This window comes from Osmia bicornis, chromosome 12, assembly GCF_907164935.1.
Source record: "Osmia bicornis bicornis chromosome 12, iOsmBic2.1, whole genome shotgun sequence".
Classification (NCBI taxonomy): Eukaryota; Metazoa; Arthropoda; class Insecta; order Hymenoptera; family Megachilidae; genus Osmia; species Osmia bicornis.
Window position 1 is genome coordinate 6974119 of NC_060227.1, and position 17789 is coordinate 6991907.

Sequence of the window (17789 nt, forward strand, 5' to 3'; positions counted from 1 at the left end):
TTTGAAATCTTGCCTTGAGCAACTTAACTGTGCTACAAATCCGATTCTGGTTTTATCACATCCGATTCCTGTAACTCGATTATCGAGATAAGCAGTTAAATCATGATAGTATTAGGAAATGAATATCCAATATCCAATCAGAGAGAAATTGGTTAGTGAAATCTCGGTGTACAATGTATAATATCTATCCGAAGTAGATATCTCGTTAAAGGTAAACGCAGCAAAGTTGCAGTTTTTCCTTGCCACGGCTGAGTCAGGTTGCAATAATAACGTAATAATAGAGTGGATCGGCGTTCGGGTAACCTTTGTTATCGATCTACAACCGATCGTTGTTTCAAAGTTGGCTGAGTAATTGCTACGGGCATTTGCTTATCCCTTCTTCTCCTTTTTGTCTACGTATTAAATTGATCAGAGATCGTAATGCCTTGGCCAAGAGATGTTGGAATGTCGATATCGATACGAAAGATCGATCGTTGCTCTTTACGAAAATGAAATTATCCAGCTCGGTGTCTGCGCGGAGGATAATCGAGCGTAAAACGTGTTCGATCGAAACACACCAACGATTTGTATCTTTGACAATCTAATAGGCTGGATCACTTTTTTTTTCCACCGATAGTAATTTACGCGTCGAAGTAGGAAGAGAAGGGAGATTCAAAGTTTCTAGCGGAAATAGGGTAACGATTGCCGTTCGAATCCGCAAGAGAAGAAAGAATGACGTCGATGCAGTCGGTCGTGTCGAGAACTATGCCGATTTATGGTCTCGGCTGCGTTGTCGCCCTGTTCTACATTATTCCTCCGGGTCGTAAAGACCTCTGGTTCTCTCGTTCACCCGATAACCTTTCGAGAAATTCCTCTACGTTGCACGATTTTCTGCGACAAACGTACATACGCACGTGTACAGTGACTCGCAAAACTAGGTATCCACTTGGTTAGAAAACGATAACGATTTAAGGTTAATGCGAGGAATAAACATGTTGAAATATAGATGATTTCAGTTCGATTATGTGACCTCGTTTCGCACGGATCTTACATTACGAACGCGTTGCCTCCAGATCGAGTAAAATAAAGCGAACTTGCGCTCGTATATCTCGTACGTAATTACGGAAAGCTGTTTTCATGTAGATTAGAAATTATTGTCGTCCCACTGCAGAGTAATTACTAATTACTTATTATAAAACGGATAGCTGGCGTGGCAGACTTGGATGGTAAACCATCCAGAGCATTTATCACTAATCGATAAGGATGCTTATTTACATTTACGCGTAAGCTAGCTATGAAAATCGTATCGCGCAATTAATGCGACAATCTTGTCGTATCGTGTAACGTCGACACATCGATTATATCTTATTAATGAGTACACGTCAGACCACGCTAATTTACGGCAGATAGATTAATCGCGTACAAGAGGCAAACAAGAAAGCTTATCAATTCTAGAAAAATTCGATCAAGTTTCTTCTTAATTAAGATCTACTATGGAAAATGTTGAATTCCCTCTGGAAGAGAGCCCTACGAATGGCACCCCCTAAATTTTTCTTACTTCTCAGAAACTCAAGCCACCCACGCGAGATTCGAAAAAAAAAGATAACACCAAGGTTTATCTACATTCCCGTGTATTTTTTCAGTATCTCTTTTATCCTTTCTACTGAACATATTAGCCATCCATCGGCGAATCTATTCTTCATCTAAGCATATTCATCTTGCGGGACGATATCGTGTTAGATCCATCGAAAGGATCTCCTTTCACCGTGGCAAAAAGATGAACATAATAGGATGAGTAACGACAGGGGACCAAGCGGTCTGTGTTGTGATCGTTGCGAAAACTTCTCGGCTCGGCGTGTCGGCCGAAGATTTATCGAGTCTGCGTCGTTAACGTCCCCGGTTTGTACGCGCGTGCCGTTCGATACCCAGCTGGAAACTCTATTTCTTTTCTCCTCCTCGATTCGATGAAAATTATTCTCTCGGAAAGTGCAACGTCTGCACCACGCCTCGTTTACCACGCGCCTACGTCGTTCAATGAGTTACGACAATCTCTATCCGCGGTAACGTCCCGTGCATCTTGCCCGAAAGAATTATAACACCGTGGACCGGATTTCTCATGGTGGCACGCGCAACTTTCGTTCGTGCTAGCCTTTGAAGCGTACCGTTATCGAAACGCAGTCACCCGGTGCAAGACGCTATCTTTCTATGGAAATGATGCAGCGATAAGGCACGATGTTCGATAGGGAAACGAAACGATAATAACGAGTGTAAGTCGACGCAACGATGCCAGTCTTGTTAGAAGATTAAAGCCTCAGCGACGGAAGACCCGTTAGCGAAACGGATTCGCGAGTATTCTTACCATTCCTCGCTTAGATGTTGCCCGATTCTCTTTAGCAACCTAGAGACATCAGATGAACGAGATCTTTTCCATTTTCGTGTCTTTGTCCACGTCACCGGATCGACTCAATTAGAATTTCTCTTTTCGGTTTCGCATTCGAGAAACGGCACACGGGGCCTACGCGTTTGCGATTTTGAACATCGATGACATCAGTCGAAAGCTCGAGGAATCGTATTCCTTTGGCTATCGTTCGATTCCGCGAACACTCTGACATCCTTTCCATTATCCTCGTAGATGTTTCTGGATTCGATCGATGGAAAATGTAGGCGGACCAGAGATATCGAGGAAGGTGAGTCGAGCCAAACGTTCATGCTAATTACGTTTCCTTCGTTTCGGTCGCCATCGCTGGTTCGTCATGCAAGTACGCGATGGCATTCATTAAATTGTAATACAATGCCGCGTTATGTACCCTGGATTGCGTCGGGAATTACATATGCAATCAAGCTGATGACAAACCGTGACGTACAAGATCTTCATTAGCAAGTACATGTATTTTGTGGACCGATTTAATTGGAAGATTACAAAGGTAAAAAGAACATCTCATCGCGTTATGTCCCTTACATCGGTTCAAGGATCACATATCGAATTAGCCTTGATGAGAGTAAAACGTATAATTTTTTTTTTCAAGTACAATGCCTCGGTGCTAATTGGTAGGGAATTAGAATTCGGAAGCGAAGTATATCTTTAACCGGGTCGAGGTTAGACCGTCGAGGATACCGGTGCAAAATTACGATAATTATGTTAATTCACAGCCAACGCAGTAACGAGTGGAGAGCAGTAAATGTTCAACAAGTGGGTGTCTCTACTTTCACCATTATCGTAACGGTATACTTCTGTATTCTAATTCCCTTTGCGTGTCACCAGGTTCGTTCGCCGTATCAGATTCGTTAGCACATGTATAATATAATATTATTTCCATTACGATCGTGCGTGCACGTTCGTTTTCAACGCGGTACGTGCCTCCCCCGTAATACGTTTATCAATTCGCGATCGTGTGACTTAATCAATTATTATACCTCTACTGCACGTAAAGTACGTGAGAAATCGAGGCATATTGTTGATTCGCGGTATATTCCGATAAATAATTGGATTTTGGTCGGTTAACCATTTCAGTCGTCCAATAAATTACAGAACGTTTATTTAGTGGAAGTAACAGAGAGCGGATCGTCGAACCGCAATAAAAATCGAACGGTTTATGGAGTGAAAAATTGAAAAAGTTCTCGTCGAAGCGGAACGGTGATCGTTTCACCTGGACGGCGAACGATTTGGCAAGAGTCGAACAGCAGCAGCACGGTTACGCTGGCGGAATACCAAAGCGAGTCGAGCGTCGAATTTTCATGGAAACGTTTAGCATTTTCACGCCTGAACGTTGAGCAAACTCTACTCGTTCTCTTCCTAAATTTGTCACTCGTTGCCGCGATCGACTTTTACGATCTTAAAACTCGTACATTTGCGAAATCGCTAACTGGTAGAAAGGAAGCTCGCCGGCTTGTCTCTCGCGTGCTTCTTGTTCATTCGAGCAACGGATTCGATCTGGTGCACGCATGTCGACGAAGAAACGATTAATTATCATTACGCGCTCGTCAAGCAACGTCTCCGTGACCTGACAAGCTTTCCCGATGCGATTCTCAACTCGATCCTCCGCAAATTAATTCTCGCCTCGTTGTCATCGACTCGCACACTCGTCAAACTGTCATTCTCTTTGATTTCTAGACCGTGATACCTTCGAACCCGTGACACGATTTCGCAACTTTTATCATTTTCGATTTCACGTCAGATACACCAATGAATTTATTAGATAAACAAGCATGATACTTTCATAAAGAATAGTATCGGTCTCCTATGGGTTCGATTTAGTTCAAGAACAAGTTCGGTTTAGTTCAAGACACCCGGTGCACGAGTATGTGACCCTGGTACGGGCTTAAAACTACCGTTCCGTGCGGACGCAGAAAAGTGGTGCGAAAAGTGTGGATACACACGATTAAACGTACTTATGCGAATGTCCGTGCGAAGGCGAGTTCTAGGCCTCACCCATGCTAGAACCAATTCGTCGAACCGCAACGAACAACCTCTCTATCCTTCCTTTCGCTTTAAGAATCGACGACAAACGAACACTGTCACGTTTCCTCGTGAGAACACCGGTGATATTAAATAAACCCAAGCACGTGACGATCAGCTTTCTAGAAACATTCTCGTTTTTTCGAGGACACTTGCCGAAATTCGCCACGGCGGAATAGGGCAATCAGAGTCGTTTACCGTGAAGAAAGCCGGGACAGGAAGCGCGGATTCTCCGGTATTTCCGGTAGTTGACTCTCGAGGTTAAAGGTTCGAACGATTGTGTACGCTTTACGACCTCCACGATGGAGTTATTAAGAATTCTTGTAACACGAGTCAATCAGATGATCTCAGAAGTGGTAACTCGTTGTAGTCGAAAATAGTAGAACCTAGCCAGAGGTAGTGACCTGCATTTGGAGCGCACATGTTCACTGCCTGTTTATCCTAACGTTACACCGTGCTCCCTGCTTTTCGTAGTTTGAACGATAGTTAAGATTAACTCGCTAGTTTCCTTACCAGAAACAACTTATGTGTGTCAAGTAGGGATGTGCGGGTACCCGATATTACGGGCTCGACTATTTCTCTATTACGGCTAGAGTTTGGAAGCTTAAAAAATTTTTATCCTCACCGCGGCGATATAGTAGCAACAGTAGACGTTCATTAAAAATATTTAGCATTGAAAAGATTCCAAGTACCGCGAAGGAGACCATTATCTTTATGACAAGAAATTCAGTCTGACCCCGGTTTGGCCGGCTTTCTTTTACGCAGCACATTTAATTCATGGCTAAATGATTCACGGATGAGTTGGTTGGCAATTATTGTGTTAACGATAGGATAATGGGTCGAGCAATGTTGTCGTTTACCATCGAGGAAGATATATCAACTCTATGAATTTTGTATTAGAAATATGTCTAGGTATTAATCAACGGTCTAAATAAATCGTTAGTAAACCAAGGTCGATGGAATTGAACCGTTTATTCCGCTGACACTTATTTGATTGTACAAAGTAGCTGAAAGTGGTAGCAATTTGGCTCCATTGTCCTGGTCACTTTGGTGTTTTCTTCGTAGATCCTCTCGTTCACAGAGCAGGCAATACGTTCGAGAATAGACGGTTTACTCGGTCTAAATTTGCATGACCCAATGAGGGGCCACTGATCTCTCTGCCCATAGTCGAAGGCAAATTTCCTGGAAGCATCGAGTCCCGTTGCGTTGCAGATTACCCAACCTCCTATTCGGAAATAGATTTTTCGCGGTACGAAGAAAAGTGCCTATCGCGGGTCTTTCTAATTTTAAGCAACACCGACAACGATCCCTGGTATTCCCTGTCGAAGTTACCGAGGAGCGTCGCTAATGAAACGGGCCGAATGGACGTGCCAACTACATAAAATGATTCCGATTCGAAACGCGTCTCGGCGAACAGGCCATTATATTAAACATATCGTAACTGACGCGGCGAAACGAACTGTGATAGGTGTTCGCGAACTGCATTTAATCGTCGCGAATCGTAATCAAGATGAAAAGGGGAAACGCCCACTTGATTCTCTAGGTCAGCAGGATGATCCTGGTGATCGGAAAAGGAAAGAGGAAGAAGGTGGCTGTCGAGACGGTGGATTCGCGTGGGTGCTTTCAGCCGCGTGTTCGACGGCTTTAACGGATCGGAATCGGGTTCCCCAACGAGGAAAAGAACACTTTCGTGCGACGATAATGGATTAGACACTTCATTTTTCAACCCCACCTTTTCTCGTTCGATCGTTCCGGGCAACTTACAATTGAAGCCGTGCAAATACGCGTTCTCCTTTAGACTTTGTTTTTAACGACGAACGACAAGGAACCTTGATGTTAATCTACCGAATAATCGTTTCCCGGCAACGCGTTATGATCGTTCGTTTGCCGAGTACACGCCTGTTTGCCGATATTATCGCGTACGTACGATCTATCTTACAGTGAATTCAAGGATAACGTCCTCGACGTTTCAGGTTAATCCTGATAGAATTCTGAAATTTCAAAACTTCAATTTCGTTGATTACATTTTTAAAGCAACGAATACGAATGGAAAAAGAAATCGAGCATGTTTTAACACCTCTTCGTTCAGTTTACTCGGTAAATAGATCCTTGGATGGGTGATAAAGGAGGATGGTCGTGATGAAATTTATGGTTCTGGCAAACAGACTCGACGGGTCATAAATGCATAGAACTGCGATAGGAAGGTTGTGAAAAAAGGCAGATAAATAAATTAGATAAATCGTTTAACAATCGCGAGCAACGATTCCGATACCATTTTCGGAACGCGTCTTTATACGTATTGCGAAAGAGGATGGTCGGGCAGATTAGTCATCGAGAGAATTTTAATGGACCCGGCCAATTAAGTCAGCGTCACGAAATCGGATGCGGAATATCGATGAGACTGCTTGAACAATTGATCGGGACTGAATTGAGTATCTCGTAATAAAAAAGTATAGAAATGTGATATGTTACACGAATAATCGATACAACTAGACGTCTCGATCGAAACTAGATTCACAGTTATCGAGGAAAACTATTTTATCACGATCTCTCTGGGTAGGTATTCATTCACGCAGAACGACAGGAACAAGCCTCGATGAAGCGCAGTTGAGCGTACGATTTTCACAATTTCGAGAAGAACCTTCGAAAACGATCTAAAAAAAACCGTACGGATTCCATGTCAGTGGGTTAAGTGAACGCTTAGCCGGTGCGGTTTTGCGGATTCCGAGTGTTTAGAGCACCGTTAGTCGGCTGAAAAGCAGGCTCTACCTCTGTTGGTTAAGAAACGAAAGTGACTCGTGTGTATTTTGACGAATCACTTTCTGTTTGCTCGGACATTTTTTCAGAAAATACTGTAGTAAAGGTCGGAAGAGTTAATACAGGAGAGAAATTAATCGAGCGACGACTCCTCCTGGCATGGCCACGCGAAATGCTCCGTTCTCTTCCGCCTCGACAGAATGGCCTGGCTCGTGATCGATGTAACGATGTTCATTGTCCCGTAATGAGGCTGGGAGGGACAGGATGCTCGTGCATAGGTACGTGTTTCGAACAAATACAAACGTTGATCGTTGCGAAGAGAGCAATATTCGTGCTCGTAATGCAAGCCCGAGCGTTGGTCCTTTGAATATTTGCCCGAGTTGATGAGAAATGTCTGAAAGCCGGTGCCAGAAAAAATGATTATAACCTTTGCTTTGCTATACCGTCTCAATAGCAATTTTCTTTTCACAATGGAAAGTCGGTTCTCAACGAGATGATATACGTCATCCACGATGCAAAAGGGTTAAACGCGACAAGAACACGAAAGGCAGATGATAAAGTGGAAGCCGAGAGGGGTCGTTAGAGAGGGATTTAATCAACGACACCGGGAACGAGAGGAGTCGCGGATATTCATCGTAAAGAATGAAAGTTTGCGAGGCAATTAGAGGTAATTTCCGGTCAGCAGGGGCTCGAATCATTCCCGTCGTGGAAACGTTCACTCGATCGTCTCTCGTTTTTCTCTTCGTGGCCCGTTTACGAGGTACACGCTTCGCAGTCTCCCGCCAGACAGAGAGACTTGTAATTTTGATGCTGTCCATTTGGCCCAGGTGATATATGAAAAAAAAAGTACAGGCCCCGATCGTTAGCCTAATATTAACATCCATAAAGCGTAATCGCGTGTACGGTCGAGACGTCTGCTTCGTATCAAGTGTTTAATTGCGATACAGGCTGTTTCACAAGAAACGAGCTAATATTCGCGATTTTTATTCCGAGTTACGACGCGTGTATTACACGTATGAAAATGTGTGCCGTGCATGGAACGCTGATAGGCAAAAGGGTTAAACTGAGAAGCTAGAAAAACGACTATAGCCGAAAGGGGGGTTGCAGAAAAATAAATGATTAAATCCAAGCTCGTTACAAGTGGTCTTTGTACACGTACGACGATTCTCATCAGTTCATACGGCTAAGAGTAATGCTCGAACAAGATGCAGCGTCGTTTCTCTTAAACAAGAAACGCATTATCTGCGACCAGGTTCTTGTACCAGCTACTCCCGATCGAAAAGAGAAGACCGCGTACGCCCACTCTCGCTTTTAATAAAGCCAAACCGGAATCGTAAAGTTGAATCTAAATTGCATAATTATACCGGTCTCTGTCTCTCTTTCTCTCTCCCCCTTTCTTCCTTCGATCCCTATCTTACTCGATCGCGAAGGACTCGCGTGTCCTTTTTTTCACCACCGTCCACCTCTTCCTTCCTTCCTTCCTTCCTTTCGCCTCGTTTCCGTCGCCTTACGCGCCTCTCTTCTCTTCTTTCCGCTCGGTAACCTTCGCGTTTCGCGGCCTTTCTCCCTTTTTCCCTGCGGAACGGGCATGATTATAAATTGGCGCGAAACGCGAAGGGTATCCTCCTCGAGCAGACCTTAAACCGGACTTATTCGGCCAAAAGGGAATGTTTTTATAATAGGGACGTAAAACTTTGGCTGGTTGAATTATTTGCATAATTCGAATGTATTCGAATATCCCAAGTGTCAGAGTTTCAACTAACACCGGGTATTCTTATGCTTTTAGAGCAGATGCGCGACGACTCGTTTATAAGAGTCTTTTAGATTCCGAGATTCAGGACGAGATAATAAAATATATGATTTTTACGGTATCCAGGTTGTAATTGGTAAAATACCGTGACATATAATATCAATTTTTAATTATTTTGCTAAATAAATGCAGTAATAACGCTCGTTAATGATGTAAACCATAAATTTTCACTTGGATAATCCACGGTTGCTTGAATTTGTAAGATTCAGACTTTACATACCGCATCGATAGAACGTTTTATGATCTCGTTTGATATTATAATCACTAAAGTTAATCATGTAAATAAGGTGGATGAATATAGAATATCTGTTTTAATGCAATAACAACCTTCTCGCCGTAGGAAAGGGTATAAACGTTCCGTGTTATAACTTTAAACGCTTATAAGAGATAGTCTTTTCAGACGATATAGTAGAAAATAAATTAGCAAGGTTTCATTGCTCTAACTCTAGTGTGAAATATTTGTTTCTTCGACTGCTGAATCGCTGAATATTTAATGCAACCGCAGGTGTGACACGCGTTCTGTTCGATAATAATCGAGGAGAATGCGGTTCTACCTTCGGTGGAAGCAAGTGCAGAAAGAACACCGGATCGGGATCGAAGAAATGCATTGGATTCCTGAACGGAGGGGCGCTGGAAAAAGAATTTTCGATATGATTAACGGTACAATCGAACCGAACGTACGGACTACCGGATTCTTCCGAATCATACCGATCGTATCGTCGAGATCGACGAGAAATCACGAGCCATCGATTATTCGATCGGAAAAGAATTTAGAGTTATCCCATTCCTCCACCCGATTGCATCCCGTTCAGACTTTCCAACGATTCGAGTACATATAGATGTGTCGCTAGATAACGTCACATTATTAATATTAATATTTAACTCCCTTCATTCGTCCAGTTTGTTTGGTCATCATAAAGTATATCCGATCCGAAACGGTTATTCCTCGAGATCGTACCTACCGGGAACAGCGATTAGAAAGATCGGCATCCGATGTCGGTGTAAACTGCACGTCTCGTATCGTCGTGAAACGAGATTAAATTGCATTGTCCGTTACTGTGCCAGCGATAATTGCCAGGTTGGTTGGCGTAAGGTTACCCGTGAGGTCGCGGGTTAAGCATACCCGGCTAACCACCGGCTAACTCGTGCAACAACACCATTACAATTTCGTTTCCTAGACGATTGAATGTTGCTTGAAACTATTCAGTCTATCTATCGAACTTGTTCATCCAGTCTATAAGATAATTGTACATCGTATCCAGTGTAATCATTCGCAAATAGGTATTAACCTTTAAACTCACTTCTTTAAAAATGATAAATATGGTAAGATCGTGTCCTGGTATTCATCTGGAGTTTGATTTGTCTGATTGCAGCTACCTGGTGCATCTCCTGGAGCTGTGTCTTCCGTGGTGGCACCGGTGCTGCTCAAGTACCGGGTCTGTAGGCCGAGGTTGTTACTCGCTGGTTCTAGAGCCGAGGTTGATCCTGCTGCTGATGTGGGATTATTACACGGGGAGGTTTTGCTGATCGAGGATTCCGCCAGGCAGTACGATCCGATAGGAGGTGAGTTGTCCGACTACCTCGTTGAAACGCGTTGACTTTATACTTTCGTTACGGTGTTCTTTCGCTCGGGCTAATTGACCGTGTGACGCGTAGCTACTTTATGATAGATATAATTATGCCATCCCTGGTTGAATATCGTTGACCCCTTGTCTCGTAACAAGCAGCGAACTTGTTGCACACGAGCACATTCAATTACGTAAGAGTTTCGAGTGAAACAAGATGTAAAATATTATACAAATGAAAGCTGGATGATAAGAAAATAGAAGATTGCTATGCGCAACACGAACGTGACTCGTGTTTCTTGCATCTGACCTGCACCACGAGTGTTACTCGATGTTACAAGGCAACGGGTTAAGTCAAAGATTGTTCGCGAAGAAATAACATAACGTTTCCTTTCACTGGCCTGTTCGCAGATACGGATCGCAGATACAGAGCAACGGAGAAGCTTCTGCACGCCGAAGAAGAGTATCACGAGGCTCTGTGCAGTGCCAAAGAGTTGTACGCTAGACCGTTAGCTCGGAACTATCCAGAGTTCCACGATGACATTTTTCAACCTCTCGCCGATTTATCCCTGGTTACCGCCGAACATTGCCAAAGGGTGAGCGAACGATTCAACAATTTTCTAAATTTCCAACTATTGCGAGTTTGAAAATTTCGAGGGCTGTAAAAAGAAGTGTCCTGATTTTGGGGCAAACTACTCTTTTTTGAGATACCCTGTAGAATTTGAATCATCGCGATGCGCGCTCATAGTAGATCTCTTCTTATCGACCGACTCTGTTCTCGTGACCTATTGCAAGGCTTGGTGTGAGACTTTCAATGGAGAGATGGCGGCACTCGAACCATGCACTCGCCATTCACTATTCAAGTTCGTGCGCGGCACCTGTTACTTCGAGCACGTTACCTTTCTCCGTTTTCTCGTGTCGCAATTACGACAGTTCGTGTAACCTTTTCAAAAGGGAATTCCAAATGATCGAAGCTTCTTCAGATAATATCGTCTCGGTCCTTTTGCGTTAAACAATTCTAATGCTCGTTCCATCTCGATTTGCCATTTTAATTATTAAGGGCCAAAAATAGTAATTGGCATTATTAGGTATGCATAGATTTGCATAATGTCTCGTTAGCCTAGCTGAGAAATATTTAGGGAAAAGCAAACGTGTCCAGCATGATAAACGCCATAGGGTCCTCCAGCTCTACCTGGCCGAAATGACAAGAATCTTGAAAGATTATCATGGCCGTGTTTTCACTAAAAACACCGTGGAAAATATATCGTGGTCCGTGAAGGTTTCTAAGCGCTGATAAGGCGATCCTGGCAGGCATATAGAAGCAGCTACTCGGCATGCAACGGTGGACGTGTGTTTTCTTAGGGCTGACAATAAAGAGGAGGATGGCTGTCCTTCGGATGTAAACACAAAGCCGCGCCGGCGGAGCTGGTTAACGAGTCGGGATGAGCGATGACGGTGGTTAGCACCCTCATAAATATTGACTTTTACAAGACGACCGGACTGAACGACTGCTGAACATTTTCGCTGGCTCTTCAACAGCCTCGTAAAGTGAAAAGGGCTCGCGTTTTGCGAAGATTGCGCGCGAGAAACCGAGTCGAAGGGAAACGCCTCCCTTCTTTATTCAGCTCGTTGAGAAACTGCGATGGTCATCAATTTAATTTCATTTCGCGTAAGAAAATAAGCACGAACGAGTTATAAAACAGGGTAAAGATCCGAAGGAAATAAAGGGTAAAAGCAATCGCAGTTTCTTTTATTATCGATCATTGGGATAGAATTTTTATATTCCGCTTGAAATCTTGGCCACTAACGCGTTAATGAGAGGGCGAAAACAAAGGTGGTAAGGTGTGGAAGCTCGAGAGAGTGATTGCTCGGTGCTGGCAAAACCTCGCTGGGAAGCGAAGGTTAATTAGTGAAAACGCTTCGAATCGCCGCGCCGACAGTTTCTGAAGCGGATCACGACCCATCAGCCTTCCCGGTACCCTTTTTTATTCGGGCTCGTTGTTGTTGTTGCTTCACCGTTCGCGCGGTCTCCTCTGTCGCGGTGCAATTTCACTTTGGAAGTACCTCGGGACCAACGCAACGCGAGGGCAATTAGAAGCAATCGCGCACCTGGAAAGCGGGAATCATTCGTCCTGTCTCCTTTGCTCCAACTTTACCGACGATCATCCCGAGTTTTTCTACGTTCGCTGAGGACACGAAACGACTCGCGAGCAGGAACAATCGCGGATACTTTTGTTTCCTTTTCGACACCGCGGTTCACTCGCATTTCGAATGTATGAAGAAAATTTTATTCTACATAGTTTCATCATCCCCCTCTTCTACGATGATTGATCGTAGAATTTCGAGGTGAAGGACGCAGAAGCTCGTCTTTTTGGTCGAGCTTGCTTCGGTCCGTCTTATTCCCTCTCTGGCTACACGTTACGACCGTAAATTACGTTTTTGCGGAACGCAACGCACCACGGTAACCACGTTCACGGCGACGCTCGAAGAGTAGCTGGATCCCGATGCGCACGTGCACCTGCATTGCGCGCCATTCGATTTGGAATGCGACAACTCCGATCCCGGACCAACGCCCTCTCTCACCTTTCCTACCTCGCGCCTATTATATTAATCAAATAGTAGTCAGTCATTCTCCAGTCCGTTTACTCGTAATCGCGAAACGGATATTGTTTGTAATCCACCCTGATGGTTATGAATGTTAATTGCGGCTACGATTCCATAATCAGGAGGCAAGAGGAAAAACGTGTAATCGGCGTTGGATGAAGAAAGATGAAAAAAGAAAAGAGCTAGGAAAGAATGATACTCCAGCGCAGAAAATTCAGAAGATGGCGCGTTAAGATACCTCTCGCATTCCGTGGTAGGGAAAAGAAGTCCGGAGAATGCTGGAAAATTAATTAAGTGGCGTGCAATCATCCGGCAGCGGGTACATTATCGCGCGGAGATCAAAGACTTCTCGAGTACCGACGCGTTAGTTCCTCTTGCCACCTTGGTCAGCGACGAATGGAGCGGTCAGTAATGGCGGACGAGCTGGAGGATACGTAATTTTATTCGCATTAGGGCGTCGTTCGTCTCCGCGCGAAAGAAAGAAACAGGTAGAGAGACGTAGAAAGTAGAGCAGGGAGAGGGGAGCACAGGTTAACGAGGTAAAAGAGAGGAATACAAGAAGGAAAAAAAAGAGGAAAGAGAGGAGATGGGATGAGGAACGACGAACGTGGCGCTGGAAAGTGGATGATCGTCGTGGCATTTTGTCGGGAAAGTGGACTCGGGATACCGGATCGCTGCGCCGGGAATGGTTTCGATTTCATCGGCAAGGGTCTCATTTTTCTTTGCACGGGGGTGGGGCAGACGCGTTCCAGTTTAATTTTTGCACGCCACGGGAAAGTCCTTTACCTCGATATCGGCTTGCAAGAATTTTCTAGTTCCCTCACCTGTCTCGTCGCGGATGGAACGTTTCGTGAGGTCGGTGTATTGTGGTGTAAGAGAGGATAGGTATACCATGTCCCAACAGACAGAATCTTTTCCTCTATTTATTCTATCACTTTGTCTACTCGTTTATTATTTAAAACTTGAAAGCAACAGTTGCGTCATCGTCGTATCTCAAACGCGTTAATCTGAACACCTCTCGTTGGTCGAGTTCACGAACTCGTGTTTCCCGTTGAATTCATAACCGTACATCACTGCCAGTACTTCATCAGCGAAGTAACCAGAGAAGAAGAGGAAGAAGAAAGAGGATTTCTCGCGTTACGAAAGGAGAAACACACTCGCTTGTAACTTTCGTTGGTTCCTTCGAACAAAATTGCAAACTCTACCAGTCTTCTCATACATCACGTCAAACGTACCGGGCAAAGTTCAATCCCCTCGGCTTGCCACGTCTTGGCCGACGAAGAAAATATACGTGGTCGGATTATGTGTAACGCGGGTCTGTTCCATGACGTGGCGAGCTTTTAACCCGGGAATAAAGCGGGACTGAAGGGCCACGGTTCGAGAATGGGAATCGAAGAAAGGGTGAAATAAAACTCCCTCGACGTTCGAAGGTTTAATCACCTTCCTCCACCTTTCAACGACGACATTTATTTTTTAAACGCTTCTCCTTGCCGTTGGTGCCCGTTGTCCACGACAGATCTGACAAATACGTGGATTCGGAGGTTGAATCGTTTCGGTTGCATCGCTAATGGGACCAGTTTCTTCTATCGATTTCTAATTTCTTCTCGCCTTGTTCACCCCTGTCCGTGCAGCTACCACGATGTCGGGCGTAATCGTGCGGAGAGTCGGCGCGAATTAGTCGCTGTCAGAAGGTTCGAATCTCGTTCGTCTGGTCGTGTGTATCGAGCAGACTGGAACGATCTATGCCTTCAGGACCACCGGAGGATTAGAATTCCCTCGGGAGACAGCCTGGCCGGATGTTCACGGCGCTGTATAATAGCCGTACGTAGGTCTCGGGCAATTCATAAGACGACCGCTCGTAACTAATCATCCTAGGGTATGCGTGCACCACCACGTTCACTCGACACGTGTACGATGCGAGTTTGATGTCTCGCGAAGAATACATTGTCCGGAGGACGCGATTCTAATGCAAAGGGTTAACGCTTTACCGGTGGACGACGCCATTGTGGCACTGTCGTTTGTGGTAGCATAATTAGACTCCTTCCGATCGTACATACCATGATTAGTGGAACATCCGATTACAAGCTATTCATTTATCAAAGGTTATTAGAAAAACAAAGGACGATAACGGTAAAATATACAGTGTTTATCGCACGTAGAAACGATAAAGGCGAATGGCAATGAAGGGCGAGATAAAAAAGTATGTGGTAGCCTAATTACAAATCCGCGGTCCTTTCATCGTTTGATATTAATAGCCGTCGGAAAGAGAAAAAAAAAGGGAAAGTTGTTTATCGCTTTAATATCGCGTAACGTGTAATTACCTGTGGAAGCCACGGTGAAAATGAGATACCTATCCGTAGAGCATCATTTGCATAAATGAAACAGGAAAATGTATTGACATCGTTCAATGAACACAGGACGAACGATCATTTCCACCATGCTTGTGCAGGTGTATCGATGGATCTCGTTTATCGATAATTTCGTACTAGATGGAAAAAGGAAAGAAGAGTCGTCGCGTAGACTGGGTCGACGCGACTATAAAATAATAACGGGAGGATCGAGGAAACGCCCACGCATAGAGCCTAATAACGCTTTCGTTCGACCTGTTTCTTTTTTTCTTTTTTTTCTTTTTCTTTTTGCTTTCTACCCTGTACACGCCTTTCGAGTACTCGTCCTGTTGGTCTTCTTGAACAACCAAGCAGAAGAGGGACGATGTTGAATCCTGCGACGTGTAATTAAAACCGCCTCCAAGAGATGCGTCTGCGACGGTGAAAAGAGAGAAGAGAAAGGCGAGGAAAAATTAGCGTGGAGGGAGCGAATTTTTTCGCAATATCCTCGATGATAATCGTGCTCGATCGGACGCGATGATCTATCGCTATTCGATGAACCTAGCCAGGCCACCGGCTCTCTATTTACTAGCCTATGCATTCATAATCTCGCGTCGATTATTCTCTTCCACGAATATTCTGAAAAATCACACGCGTGTCCGATCTTGATGGAGAGAAAAGTTTAACGAGCCTCTTTCTTTTTTCGTCGTCTAGCCTTGCTACCTCGAACTCGACGCTCTCATGAATATGAATAATTCATAATTAATCGAGGATTGGGTGGCTCACGGGAATAACGTTCGGGAACGAATGGGTCACGGTGTATCTTGGCTCGTCGGCCTGTCGGCCCGTATAATTCGATGCATAAATGCATGGACGCGTTCGCGTGTGCGCTTAACATAGATACGTATCTGACAATAAGACACGCATCGACACGCCGACGCACCGTGACACGACAACAGCCTCGTGACAATGCGATGCACGCATCGTCGGCTCCTACACGCATCCCCCTTTTTCCAGTCTTTCCTTTTTTCAATTTACTCTCGACGACCATCGTCCACAGTCCGCAGCTTGATCCCCGAGACACCTAACGAACGATAGCACCAGATACGCGCCGATTTATGGGATTTCTCTATTACGATCGTTCGATGCTTAAGTCTCTCATGAAAGACAATGACACCCTGTTGGTAATTAAACCCCGCGTCTATACACGTATTTTTAATGACCATTTATGTAGAAGAAATCATTTCTTTTGGACAGTGTAGTGGGTCACAAACGAGCTTCGTCGCCCCATTCGAGATGTCTTATCGTATAGTTTATGATTCAGCAGGTCATAATTCTAGAACGCCTTTTTAAGGTTCGGATAAGAGAGAAAGGTTGATGACCCGTCGCGTCGTCTGAGCTAGCATCTCGACAAGTTCTATCCCATTCATTTTCCCGTAGCACGTGCCAGAGGACGGGTCAAACGAGCTATCTTCTCGTCCAGCCTCTACCTAAAATTGCTAATAGTCGCGGTCGAAGTAATTAAAAGATGGCAATTAAGCAAAGAACACGCGTCAGGCAGGTTTTACCGTGATTACACGGTGTCCATGATGGATACGAGAAATTTAAATGGAAAAAAGTCCAGTGTGCCTCGATTCTTTGAAAATCCGATGAAATCTATGATACTCGACCACGCTACCCGCGTCACTGCTATTTTATTTACCCAACTTTCTCCCGATTTTACGAGCGTGTTGAAATTAAACATTAACGCGACGATTAAAGTGAGCCTGATACGCAGTTGCTTACAACCGTTCCAGCCACTTACGCGGTGTAGCGTTATTGCTTTACTAAGCGTAATGCAAAGATATCTGATAAGTGGATTCCATCTCGACAATGTTTCTCGTTTAAAGAGTTAAATGGTAGTCGTTCGAAGCTTTACGATTTACCTTGATATCTGGCAAGTTGATCGTCTCGGAGTATGATGTTACCTTCTTTGTCAACCTGTTCACAATCGGCTCGTTTGTCTGAGAATCAAGCGAACCGATGGAACATTCAGAAGATCAAAATGATCTTTTGCTGTGCTGATGTTCGATTGAGCAATAAAATAACGAGTACACGTGCAACATAGAGTTGATCGTGCAATTTGTTTTATTATAATACAAATTTAATATCATACCGACGTAGAGTTAGTAATTAACTAATTGTATGCTTAATGATTTATATTATCGCGTGTCTGACTAGTGACGTCTGACTTTCTACTGTGTCAGTCAACGCGTTAAGGGACATTAAACAGGACGATTAATTGAATAGCG

The 17789-nt window shown here is 44.3% G+C and overlaps 1 protein-coding gene across 2 annotated transcripts in view; it reads left to right on the top strand.

The window, feature by feature from the left end:
• The window catches only part of LOC114880189 (rho GTPase-activating protein 20-like), a 120279-nt gene that overhangs the window by 15649 nt on the left and 86841 nt on the right, over window positions 1–17789 (top strand). For both annotated transcript variants that reach the window (XM_029195912.2, XM_029195913.2), the window contains exons 2-3: window positions 10376–10565; window positions 10979–11163. In XM_029195912.2, coding sequence (XP_029051745.2) covers window positions 10376–10565; window positions 10979–11163 — 375 coding nt within the window. The remainder of the gene's footprint in view (window positions 1–10375; window positions 10566–10978; window positions 11164–17789) is intronic.